Below are 13,899 nucleotides of genomic sequence, written 5' to 3'. Positions count from 1 at the left end.
TTTTCATGCACCGCGAATTCGATGCACAATATTCGGCAAAGACGAGAAAATATACCTGTGAGATAATGGTTGGCCAGACTGTAAAGTAGATCCGTCTGTGGAACGTGGCCGTTGTAGATAGTTTGTCCTTGCTCTCCATCTCGTATTATTCTGAGTTAAACATAGAACGAAATGAACATTCAGACTTATATGAACTACAGAGTATACTCTTGTCTTGTTAAAACTCTTCCTCCGAACGGAATATGAAAGAATAAATTATAATAAAGTTTATGTAAAGCAAGCATACATGTAGCATTTCACTTGTCAGAACGAAATGTCAGCTATCGACGAGGAAAAAACACCAATATTTGATATTGAGACTACCTTAAAACAAATAAAAGTTGTCCACTCATAACAATGTTATCAATAGTAAAGATTAAAATATATGAAGGAGAAAATAGGGGAGTGGAAAAATTTAAAAGCATAAATATTATATATCAATTTATATTTCCTGAAAAACTGGGAGCCTAGTTATGACGGTCACCAGACCGTAAAAATGAACCCCAAATTTTACCTATAGAAACTGGTAAACTTCTTATGAAACTTACAATAAAATTAAATTCTACTGCCGCAGAAAAATATTCAGCAAAGGAATATTCAACAGGTAAACCTGTTCAAAGTTGCATAACTTTAACAAAGCACCCATACGTACCTGTGATTCAATAGATCAGTGACGTAAATACACCTCTGTGTAAGGGCAGCATGACATCTGTCAGCTTGTATGGTTTCGTTATATCCCTTACCAAGAGGTCCTGTCTCCGGCGGAGTAAAATCTACAATGGTTCCCGACGATTTCATGAAGCCTTCATATTCCAGTACATTTGTAACATGGACATTGATGAAGTAGGTAAGTCCGTGGACTAGTGTTAAATCTGTGTATAACACATAAACTGTACTTCCTATATTCAGACGCTCGTAGTTTGCATAGGTTCCAATGATTCTAAGCTTTGCTTGGTGTCCTTCCACAACAGAATGAAGGTCACACTGTTCCGTATGGTACGCGTAATCAAACGAAACACATTTTCTGTCATAACTCAGACATTCATGCGCACATAACAGAGCTGTCATTGTCTTTGAGGACGCAAAACTTGCTACAGTCAATTTTCCTGCTTTGGGAGTACTAAAATATTTCAGTTCGGACGGTTCATTTGATCGAGGACTGTTGTTGTTCAATGTCATTTTTTCCCAGTCTCTTACCTCATTGCCGTATCTGCCAGAGCTGAAACCGACGGCTTTGTAATGCGGTTCCTTCAGTTGGCTGTCGTCGAACACTGTTATGGTTCCACTAAGTACACTTGGATGGCTAGAGAAGGCGAACGACGAGTCAACTCGTCCATCTGGTATAGTATTGTCGTACGTGCTAAGTTGACATGTCGTGTATATCTCGAGTCCCTGACTATTCCTTGCTTTGACATTCCAGTATAATGGAATGCTGTTCGGCAAGTCGTCTTTGGTAGGCACGACAAGCGATGGACCGGAATAATCTGTCCAGTCGGAAACATCTGCCGTCCCGGAAGTTGTCCCGATCGAGTAGAACATATGAACGTCACTGACTGGATCTGAAGCTGATACTTCTAACAGGAACGCGGTGTCAAGAGGGGACCTATTCTTAACCTGTGTAACAATACAGCCTACGTCCACGTCACCCCCCGGGGAGATTGGTGAATCAATCAATGGGGGATCGACGTCTGGCTCGTCGTCTTTGATCGTAAATATGTTTTCATGTATGGTAGGGGCTTGATATCTCCAAATAACACCTGAAAATAGTGTTCTACTAAATAACCACAGATCTATTTCCAGCCATGCTCGAAGTGTGAGAGTAACGGGTATTAGTTCCAGGTCCATCTGTTTGCTTCAAAAAAAAGATAATAATTTGTATAGGAAAACTATTCTTATATGTTAAAACTATTCGTAACTTTATTGTTATCTTAAGGTTAGACTGAAATCACATATAAAAGAGTTTATCTGAAAGACACAATATCCTATTGGAGATATATCATCAGAATTATAGTTCTTTTTACTCATTCGAAAATGGTCAACTTACTCTATTCCGATAGGAAATTTGCTGAATCTGAAAGTGACTGTTAACGGAAACCTTGTTTGCATGAAGAGACCTTCAAGGGTTAATCCGCCAGTAAAAATCAGGATACGTATTCCCACTGATCCTTTTATTCTCAATTCAACCGATGGTGTAACAATGCCCTGTTGAGAATTAAAAAAAACTCAATGACAATATATCATCATGTAATAGGATGTTTTATCAGAATAGTTTACACAATAACTGGCTAAACAGGAAAATATTCATGTCTTAAATGAATTATATTTTCATTTGAAAACCACTTTCATGGAACGAATGTTGTTATGTCAGATAAATATACAAACCTTGACACAATTGCCTAACATAATTTGCGTGCTAACCTTGACATAATTGCTTAGAACGCACATTTCGATTCCAACTGATACTCCCAGAGATCCACCGACACTAAACCCTTTAAATAAAAATGAAGTGTTGAAATCACTGTACATGATACAATACAAATAATCGCGCATTGAACCAATAATCAAGTTCTTATATTATTTCAATTGCAGTTACGATCAAAGGTATTACATCACAAATGATTAACGCATTGTTTATTGTGATAACATTTTGTTTAATAGTCATAAAATGAACAAGAGTCTTGCAGTTTTCTTCTACCATTATGTCAAAATGACAAAAACAAATATCAAAAATGAATGCTTACTAAGCTGAACATAAATTGGTCCAACTGGAATTTCGACTTTCAAAGCAATGAAATTCCCATTAAGTCGCGGCAATCTTTGCTCGTCAACAGCACACGTATCTTTAACGTTAGGAAATGCGCTTGATATTGCTTGTGTGTAAGCTTCACTGAACGACCTCTCGACCAACTGTGTTTGAAAAATAATTACATCACAATCTAACAATATTTTTGCATAGAAAAAACTCAGAAGTGTTACTATCAAAAAGATATTCTTATAAACAAAGTATACTCAATTTTCATTTTTTTTCAATTGATGACTTGAACCCAGAAGGGAGTTGACTTATAAATTGAAATATCTGACAAGTATTGTGATGCTTTGGTGTTGTCACAGATGTTGATACATTATTATAAAGGAACCCCATGAAAAAGTCTTGGTCTACTTAAATAGAAGGGAACCAATAACGTGTAACTCAAAGAGATGATTGTACGAATACAGTTTATTTGATTTGTTTATATACTTTTAATACTTGGGTATTTTTTTTATTTTTTTTATGGGGGTTTTATTTGAATAATTTGAAATTATTTTGAAGTCTAAATTCAGTTAAATGCTTCATAAAATGTGACATAGATCAATGCAGCGGCATGACTGTGGTTGCTATGTACCACCAGCAAATACACAATATTGGATTTTAATATCATAAACTACACATTCAGTTGATAAAGTAAAGAGTCTGTAAAGTATAAACGTTATACGGATACAAAATAAGTTGTTATAAAATAGCATGGTAGCAAGTCCTTAATATTGACTAGTACAGTAAATACAATATAACACACTTACCGATTCTAGGACAAATTTTCTTATAGCACCAGCTATTTTCAGAGTATCATTGTCCAATACCGCGATTTGTGATAAGAAATCTAGAAAATCCCTCCATGTCATTTGCATGATTTCATCTTCCGGGTTAATTTCACTCTCTGTAGCATACAACAAAAAGTATTCAATAATGAAAACTGAAGTAAGAATTCTATTTATATCAAATTCTAATTCCTCATGAACGTCACAAAATACACTGCTTGACAATTTTCACATCAAGTCTTACAAACATATATAAAACAGTAGCCTCCGGAAACATACGATGTATTAAAATAATCAATTTCATATTGAGGTTGGAGCGAACCCCCTTTATTTCCTGACATAGTGCCTGACAGCAAAGTACCTCCACACCATGTCTGACTGAAACCCATACATAAAATGGTTATCATCATATGCTTCAAAAACCTGTATAACATAGTATTTACGTACTTGGAGTGCAGGTCAATAGTCAAAAAGAGGTCACAGCGATTTCATCTTATAATGTGATACACCCGCGATGTACCTATATACAAAGAATGATGCCCTTCCATAAAACAGACGCTAACATATTTTTGTAGTACTTGAAGTTAAGGGCGAAGGACAAATAGAGGTCAACGTGACCTCATATATGTATTCGACACATTGCCCTCACATGATATACCTATGAATAAAATTTGATACCCTTTCATGAAACACTGGTTTACATTTGCTCAGGAAATCATTACTTTAGTATTTGGAAAAGGCGAAAGGTAGAAAAGAGATCACCGTGACCTGATTTTAACACGCAACACATCGACATTCTATGACGTACATACATGTATATATACTACTCGCATTTTGCTAAGGATCACTTTAATTTTTGAGCATATGTGAAAATGAATATTTTATTTGGATTATACTGAGATTATATTTGAAAAAATTATTGTTCTTTTATTCATCAGCATGCAAAAATTCTAAAAATCGTAATTACAGTAGGAAAATGACCCACAGAAAAAGGGTTACCCTTAAAATAGGTAACGACGAGGTATTCAATAAAAAAACTTAGATTGCACAAAACTGATCCGAAATAAACAGAAACTGTTTTGTTATCGGGTGTGACGCCCATGAGCATCAATTACAGCTTCTCAACGTCTGCAAATGCCCCGAATGAGATCGCTTATACGGTTTTGTGGGATAGCGTTCCACTCAGCTACCAAAGCTGTTCCCAGCTCCTGGACCGTTCTTGGCTGAACATTTCTGGCAGAGAGTGATGTCTGCAGCATGTCCCACACAAGCTCGATGTGATTTAGATACGGCGAGCGGGCTTGCCAATCAATTCGTTGTAAAGTCTCTTGCTGTAGATACTGCTCAGATAACCCGCCTTGCTTAGCTTAGCTTAGCTTTTGAAAGGGGTGTACACGTGGAAAAGGATGCAGGCGCTTTTATGGTTGACTAAACAAATCCACGCTGGACGATTTGAAAGGCTAACATATTCGGCCAAAACAGTACGGAAGGAAAACATAATATCCTTTCTAACATTTTGATTTTTTTTCCAAATATTGGTGATCCTTAGCAAAATGTGAGTAGTATATATATATACAAAGACATATGCCTATTCCCCAAACAGTGTTTTAGATATGCTCATGAAGCAATTATGTTAGTAATTGAGGTCATTTCCAAAAGGTCAAATAGAGGCTACAATGAATTTATTTCAGATGCGACACGCGTCCTTCCTGTCATGCAACTATATACCGAGACTGATGTCGCTTAATATAAACAGTGGCTGTAACATAATGCGGAAACTATAGTTAGTACGGACGCACGCACGCACGCACGAAACGAGTACTCTTACACTCGACTTCGGTCGAATAGGGAGTATAAGAACTAAAACAATCTATTAAACTTGCATTGTACATATTTCATATGTAAACTTGCTGTTTAAATTAACTCCACCGTTTCAGTTTATAAGAATGCAATCACACAAGAGACACTAGTAGCAGTATATAACGATTCGTTAATACAAGATATACTATTAGTAGTATATAAGGATGTATTCATGCAAGAGACACTATAAGCAGAATATAAGGATGAATTCATACCAGAGACACTAGTAGCAGTATATAACGATTCGTTTATACAAGATATACTATTAGTAGTATATAAGGATTTATTCATACAAGAGACACTATAAGCAGAATATAAGGATGTATTCATACAAAAGACACTATTCTCAAACCCTCCCATTTTATCAACAAGTTGGCTATGTTATATATTGTTGTCATAATTAACAAAAAAAATATGATCTAAAACATTTTGAGGGTTTTGGACCTCATTGCTTCCAGACTATCGTCATAATACGTGTCAAATTGACAGTCTTTGGTTTCAGTGTCTTGGTTCGAACACAGGTTGATTTTTTTTTTAAATAAAAAGATGATTTAACGTACTTTTATGCCACATATCATTCATATTCTCTTGAGTTAGATATAGTACTGACAAGATTGATGAAATTCGCCTGTTTAGTTCAAGTATAGCATGGCTATGGCTTGCTATGATGAAAATAAACCAACACACTTATTATAAGCATTATCTGAAGAGAAAACTAATTTAAACTTACAGATATGCGTCAGTTATACTTACGAGTGTTACTACAATCGCTAGGAATGTCCACTCTTGCGTCAGTAACGATGGGAAATGGTTGTAGACATGACGTGTGACATTGAACGCACAGAGCCCCCTCTACGCTAAAGTACAGGACACCATTGTCTTCTTCACCTTGAACTGTCAATGTCAACACGTACGGATCTGAGTCCGGACCGATTGCAGTCGTGTCAGGAAGGGTCACGGTATGTATTTCTCCTAAACCATGCAAGAGGTTAAGAAAACAAGAGGTCAATTGCATATATATCAATTGGCTGGTTCTATCTGAACCAGACAAGTAAAATAAATTGTTTACACTAATGCTAGACAAATGTAGCCATGTGAGGGTTTGTTTAATGAGTGAAACAGCAAGCGAAATTTGAAGTAAACCAATTGACCTTATTAAACCCTTTTACTCCATCCAGCAAAAGACTAGATATTATTACTCCTAACCTTGCGGTTCTTAATGAGTTGTTTTAAATGTTATATAATCCGATAACAAAAATATTTCAACGTAATTCATGTGGACAGCCTTTCACACAAGCAAGCTACAGGTCATTACTTTAAAAGTTATTTACCATCCATGGCTACCGTTGTGGTCACACTTGCATCTGTGATGTAGAGGAGAGCTGCACACGGGTCTATGGTAATGTCGAGCTTAATGAATTGATTGGCGATACCAATACATAATGGAACGGCGCAAGATAATCCTCTACAACCCGTTTGTGCTTTACACGCAAGGACAGTCCCTTTACCGACCACTCCTTTAAAGTTCGGACAATCTGCAATGTAAAACACTTCTCTTATAATCTAATTTTGAATTAGAAACAAATCATTTAAACAAAAAACAAAAAAATGTGCGTTTTGTTTCATATGTGTTACTTCATGTGTATTGCTCAATCAACACATGCTTGAGATACATACCCTTTTCATATTTCAATAAAGCCTCGTGAACTGTTGATTGCCAATCGCCATATACGTCATCTGGTAAATCCTTGAACAGACCTTGGAGTTTGGACATGGACAGGGTGCTCGGATCTTGTTGCGATATGTCCACGCCAGCAATCCGTAGTTCGTTAATCATCAAATCAAGCTTCATTAGCAAATCAGTTTCCAGCATGGAGTGTATTTTTTGAAGTGTGAAACTACCCATGTCGACAAGCTTCAGGATATTGAGCCCATCCGTGATTCTGTCAATAAATCATTAACAAAATGCATTTATGAATACTCACATATTAATAATATGTTAACTCGTATGAAAAGTAGAATAATTCACAGAAAAGTGAACACAAAGATTGATTATGCTTACCCACTGAATGAGTACAGTTTCATCACGTTACCAAAATCAGGCAAGGATTGTTTGAGTGTATCCAGGACACTTCCACCAGAGTAGTCAATGTCTAAAAAGGAATTTCCATCGTTGGCATCAGTTCCAAATTGGATTTCGAACGAAACGTCATCTACGGTTTGTTGTGCAAGCTTATCAATTGTTTTTTCAACAGTTCTTTTTATTTCTTTATATAAGTCGTCGAAGTATGCTCCAAAATTACCTATGTCAACTGTTTGGAAGATGTGTTTGAAATAGAAATCCTTGCACTCCAACACCCATCTAGGAATTGGCATAATTCGGTCGAGAAATCTAGACGGATCTATATATGTATAATCTTCGTCGGAGTCGAATCCTTCTGGGGAGATTTTACGGACAGACACATGAAGAAAGTTTGGCTCACATTTCGACTTTAATACCATAGCAATAGTTTCGCCAGCCTCAGCAAAACGTCCATCATCTGAGATAGTATCAACAGCTTCAACGTTCTCAATAATTATTTCAAAGTCTGATAGTCCGGCATCCGTCGGTTTAATAAGGATGCGCTTCGAAGATTCTCTGTACACTCGGCCATTGACAGGACTCACCAGCTGAAAACACAAGATATAGACAAATGCTTATATAAATTGACTGAAATACATTTCAAGTGTCTGTATATCAACAAGTGTCTCAGAATTAAGCAGCTTTCGTTTCATCTCTTTGATTACATGACCGACATTTCTTTTTCAAAAAACAATATTCTGAACCCTATATACGGTATCATTGCTCCTGTGGTAATCTAATAAATCAAACTTTGATAAACTTTGCACCTGATAATCGTTTCACCAATTATAAACGACTCTTTAAAAGATGTAACACACGATCGTTTCGTACCATTCGGCCATAAGCAAGACGAACATCTACACCGGTTGTTTGGAATTCATTGCTGGAAGTTGTTGGCCACACCCCTTGTCCACATCCAGACGTCTCAGGGCGACGATGAGTTGGGAATTCTTTGTGGAATTTTGGCCCAAATACTCTTTGTACTAGGCTAATGCTGTTCTGAACGCTGAAATTAATTATATATCTCACAATTTAAAATGCACATATATGACACAGTATCATTAAGTTGATAAAAATGATTTAAATTATACTATAATTGCTTCCCATGACTGACTAAATCATAACACTTAATAAAGTGTTATTCGGTGAGTGACTAATATACTTACTAGGATTGCAACGTCTTGTATGAAGATTTTAGAGATTTGTATACGTCCATAACATCCTTTACTTTCTCAAAGATATCCTGCCCAAAATCAGACGTGAAGAACGTTTCGTTGACAGCGACAAAAACAACTTGTTTGAGTTCTTCTTTGGACCACAAAGTCTGTTCAACCTTAATCGAGAAAATATTGAGTTAACGAGAGTGCAAATGTTGGAAATATTACTTTTTTATTATTGAAAACTTTGTCAATGGGCAGTATACTTTCAAAAGCCATAATATTATAAATGATGAAACCAACCATAAAAAGCAATCTTACCACAGAGGGAAAACAATCTGACAGTCGTGTAGATTCACCTTCCTCTGATTTCGACTGAGCAGGTGCGGTTACCATGGAAACAAAACTTTCTATCTCCTGGAATATATCTATGAGTTCTTCCCCGTAACTTTGCCAGAAGGGCGTCCTCCCTGTATATAATTAGATTAACAAAATGGAATCCACATTCATATATCATATCACATTAAGCAAAAACATCAGTTGTTTTCCTGAGAGTGTACATGACATTGTATTTTGTAATTAGTTCATCCAAAATTCATAAAAAGTATGTATTAGAAAAATGCGAAAGTTCTCTTACACCTTATGTTATTTCGTTACTATATTAAAACAAGTCTTTTGAATATACATAGATTCTGTATAAACTCTTTCCAAATTATATCTATACTTACCTGAAGTTTTCAAAAGTGTTTCCACCATTATGTTTTTGAAGTCCATAAACATGCCAATGGACAGTTTTATACTGCAAAACATAAAGTAAGCAAGCCCACACATTAAACATTCTCAGTAATACGTGAATATTAAGGAGTGCATAACACTGGAATTCTTTTCAACCATGTCATAAACGACTGGTAACACTGATATGTTACTACCTGATAACCAATGTTTACTTACTTATCAACTTTGACATACTTACTCTAGAACACCTTTTGCTAGAGAGGCTATAGATTGTATTGGGGAGGTGAGAAATGACGTGATGGCACTTATAATTTTCCGGAGACTCACGACGAGTTTCTTGCCAATGTAGGGTAGGGTAATTGTGACAGCATCGATGGTTTTCTGCAACATTAAATAAATGCCACACGGTAATATCAGTCAGACACACAAGAAACATATGATGAAATGGGAATTTCTCTATGCGTTCGTGGTTCTATGAATGCTTTTCCTTTACGAATAGTTTTTCTTAAAATATAACATGTTACATCTAACATTTCTTTATTAATTTATTTATTACTATTATCTGGCAATGCATTCTTTATCAAAGGAGACATTCAAAACAATTAAATATATCATTAATTAAGATTAGTTCCAACCTGATAGAATCCCATGGCATCTTCTTGGACGTCATTGATAAAAGTATGTATTTTGGTGACGACTCGTTTCAAATGCTCAATCCAGGGAACTCCACCGTAATGATGCACAGTTTTGATATGCTCTAAAAAATTGAGAGCTATATTTCGAAGTATTGTAGGTAGGTTTGTCAGCACATGAACAATTGTGTTGAACAGTTTCTCGATTCCTCCGTCTTTCAGAAAGTTCATGACATCTTTGAAGGTTTGAACAGCCTTGACTATAGGATCTATTACAGTTGCGCTCATTTTGTCAAATATATTAGCAAGATCCTCGATGTCTTTGATTCCAAATTCCTGAATGTTATTTTTTTTTAAATGCAAAAACATGTCATAAGGATATGTAGATATGGTTCAATTCTGTGAAGATAATGGTTTAATTATGTATAGTTGTTTTTTTAATTTATTTGCTTTTTTCACGTTTGCTTGAAACAAGTATACCAAAATAATATTGAGCCAATAAAACGTTTAAAACAGCAGTTGAATAGTACTTAATTTTATACAAAAAATGTATATCATGATCAGAGTTTTGTGCATACTTGCCTTCAAAATGTTTATGTCGTAACGAATATGTCCCATATAACACATTTTTGCATCCAGCAAAGCATACTTTAGGTTCAGAAGTTTGATGTTCAAATGGGCGAAGGCTGCATTGTAGACATCTATCTCAAAGTGTCCCGATAAAAATTCTGTAAAGTTTTATGATATTTTAAATTTTAGATGAATAAAATTCATAACATAACATTTGTATCGGTTTTATCGAAGGAATCGAGCATACTTTGAGTACGATTTTTGACATAATGCAAGGTCTATGCTGTAACTGAAATGTCGCACAAAGAAAATGGTATCACCAAATTTGGTCATTATCAAATAAAAAAATCGCAAAAATTACAACATCCAAATATCATGGTCAGTTTTGGCAAATGGTGCATTTGTCAACTTCGATATCCATTTGTTTAAGCTGAAGAATCGCATTGAAAGTGACCCTGAAAGTCTGTAAACATTAATTACAGTTATGATTACTATAACATTTTATAAGTTATTTACCATTGCTTATTTAAAAACGACATTTACAAACCCTGCATCCCTTAATTTTACTTTAAACGTGAGTTTAGTGCTGTAGTAACAAGTTAACGAATAGAATGACTAACGAAAGTACAAATGAATAATATTTGTCTGAAGCAAGTAAAAAAGAAAGTGCTTATTACATAGTTCGTAAAAGGCGACAGGGGCAATGATGAAGCATGAATATGCCTTAGGTAAATTTCATTAACATATATTCAAGGTTTTCTGATAGTAGTAAAAACCTAGACTAAAATGTATACATAATTGCCGATAACTGAAAATTATCAAAAATATTTCATTCGGCTGACTTAGTTCTAGTTCGAGGTTGTTCCTCAGGATTATGCCAAATTCTGCTCCAATTGCTGAGTTTCCGATCACTTTCTTCCAGTTTATTCCTGGAAGTGAAATGCCGAAGTAAATTCCATCTTTAAGGCTTGCACTGTATGTGACCACACTTCTTCTTAGACGCAGTAGAGTGGGATAGTCATAACTCGTACTGTGTAGATAAATATATTGTGTCAGATTCAACCTAGCTATGACTTTTTTCAGAGATGTTGTCAGAGCTACAACAGACAATGCATGTTTTCCCCATTTCAAGAGATGGGAATCGCGTGAATACCATTAAAGTAACAAGAAAGACTCAACCTCTATATTTACATTAACCCATTTGATAAAGTAGTTAGATATATATATATAGACGTCCATGTCTTGATTTTCACTTTTTTCTGCATTTGTAAGATTGAAGAATTATTTGTTTCAGAATTAATCAAATGGCTGCATATAACACAAAATAGTGTTATTACCCTATGAATATAATTCCCACCTAAGAATAGCATCCTTTTGAGGTACGGTCAATTTGCCTTTGTTGGGGTGAGAAAGGAACGCGTCATAAGCATCTTGTTTCACTTGTCTATTGTCGTCATGTAATACACTGCGTAGTAAGGAATCAGCACTCTGGAAAGTTATTACAAAAAATATAATCATATCAATATTTTAGAAATTGTTAATACAAACAGCGTGGCTTAAGAATTGCACATTAGGACATGCTGTTCAGAAAGAATTAGTAGAAGAAGCATGCAAACATGTTTTCTCTTCGATATATGGTAAATATATTTATTTTTAATCTGTATTAATACTCCCATTAGACTTAACCAATATTGTTATATTTAAGCGGTACTTACCTTATTACAAGTGAAATGCTTCAGACTAGCAACTGCCGCTCTCCTCCACTCTGAAGGTCCAGCATTGGGTTCCATAAATGATGTTATGTGATCCAACGACCTTTCCATCCCCGCGTTACCAAGGACATGTAGCAATGTCATCTTTGTAACTATGTATTGGCTTTTCCTTTTGTCGTTTTCCGAAGATTCTTCTAATTCTAAGGCTCGGCCTTAACAAAAAATGGCATTTTTGTATGAAATTCGATTAGATATAATCGTTTATTGTCATTTAAATTCATACATATCTGCACGGGGGTTCTTTACAAAATACCCTTCTGTAACAATATGCGACTTTATCGGGAAAATATCTATCTTTTAACATCAATACCTTCTGTGGTCAGCCATTTTTCTATCTTTGCTGTCACCTTATCCGCATATGAAAGATGATGTATCTTCATGTTCTTCACCAAGGCGCCCAAACTCAAACATGATCTTCTCTGTGTGTTAGAAAGACTTTCAATTTCTGAAACATTGACAGAAAAGTTTTAAAAACAAAGTAATGCAAATTATAATAAAAGGTGAAAGAACCATATTTTTCGTTTTTACTTTTCAGTCACACATTTTTCGTTATTACAGTGACAAAATAAACATACAAATAAATTTTATCCCGCAACACAAAATAGTTGATAAAATAAATAACTTTTAAGTTTAAGGAATACTTACCGGTAAAGGATTCATTCTCACCCATGCAAATGTCCTCTACAGCACTCATTAATTCCTGAAAACAGAAAAAAACCAGATATATAATATGTAATCTCAACATGGTACAAGTTATGTTGTTCCTAAACACATTTCATATTAGTTAAAAATAAAAATATATATACTGTATCTAACGACACAGAGAGCTAGTGCTAAACATATCGAATATGTTAAAGCATTATATTCAATGACACGGTGTATACCTTATATATCTATTCTCTGATAACCGTGTAGTATTGTTCACGATAACACAATTGTGTGAAATAAATAACAAATGCAGTAAAAGTCAACCATACAAATATAGATAAGTATGCTTTAAGAGCACATTTAAACATTGAAATTTGCTTCTTGCATGGACTCACAATCGAAGGTTTTTCCAAAGCAACAAGGTGGAATAGACAGCGTTGCATTTCCTCTTCACTGGGTCGTGGACTTTGCAATATTAGCGATACAATTAGAGACTGTGATAATTCATCTCCGCGTCTAGATAACATGTCTACAAACAGACCTCTATGCCTGGTACATTGTGTGTCGCTATCGCCACAGTCTGACTCCAGTTCGTTCTCCATTAGATTTCTGAAATCCGCTGGCTTAAGGGTTCCTAGAAGCTGCCATAGATCGTCGACACAGCCGGATTCTGCACTTGTGTTGCCTAGGTAACAACAAGGATGTATTATATCGACAAAACAATATCAAAAATGGTACTGATTCATCTATGATAAACATAGGTACATATTGTGTAGATCGGCATGAAG

General features: G+C 35.3%; 1 protein-coding gene across 1 annotated transcript in view; it reads right to left on the bottom strand.

Moving 5' to 3' along the window:
- Positions 1–13,899, bottom strand: part of LOC110461300 — a 37,759-nt gene that overhangs the window by 23,589 nt on the left and 271 nt on the right. The window contains exons 2-23 of the mRNA XM_021514723.1: positions 13,507–13,796; positions 13,109–13,163; positions 12,774–12,908; positions 12,407–12,615; positions 12,049–12,179; positions 11,534–11,721; positions 10,704–10,849; positions 10,125–10,457; positions 9,728–9,870; positions 9,483–9,553; positions 9,076–9,224; positions 8,764–8,930; positions 8,429–8,603; positions 7,538–8,145; positions 7,153–7,418; positions 6,807–7,010; positions 3,598–3,734; positions 2,781–2,946; positions 2,458–2,528; positions 2,084–2,241; positions 692–1,891; positions 56–150 (exon numbers count right to left, since the gene is read on the bottom strand). Of these exons, the coding sequence (XP_021370398.1) occupies positions 56–150; positions 692–1,891; positions 2,084–2,241; positions 2,458–2,528; positions 2,781–2,946; positions 3,598–3,734; positions 6,807–7,010; positions 7,153–7,418; positions 7,538–8,145; positions 8,429–8,603; positions 8,764–8,930; positions 9,076–9,224; positions 9,483–9,553; positions 9,728–9,870; positions 10,125–10,457; positions 10,704–10,849; positions 11,534–11,721; positions 12,049–12,179; positions 12,407–12,615; positions 12,774–12,908; positions 13,109–13,163; positions 13,507–13,796 (5,097 nt within the window). The remainder of the gene's footprint in view (positions 1–55; positions 151–691; positions 1,892–2,083; positions 2,242–2,457; positions 2,529–2,780; positions 2,947–3,597; positions 3,735–6,806; positions 7,011–7,152; positions 7,419–7,537; positions 8,146–8,428; positions 8,604–8,763; positions 8,931–9,075; positions 9,225–9,482; positions 9,554–9,727; positions 9,871–10,124; positions 10,458–10,703; positions 10,850–11,533; positions 11,722–12,048; positions 12,180–12,406; positions 12,616–12,773; positions 12,909–13,108; positions 13,164–13,506; positions 13,797–13,899) is intronic.

The sequence above is a fragment of the Mizuhopecten yessoensis genome, unplaced genomic scaffold (genome assembly GCF_002113885.1).
Source record: "Mizuhopecten yessoensis strain PY_sf001 unplaced genomic scaffold, ASM211388v2 scaffold10603, whole genome shotgun sequence".
NCBI lineage: Eukaryota > Metazoa > Mollusca > Bivalvia > Pectinida > Pectinidae > Mizuhopecten > Mizuhopecten yessoensis.
The sequence above is the reverse complement of the archived record's forward strand: the minus strand, read 5'-3'. Positions and strand labels throughout refer to the sequence as shown.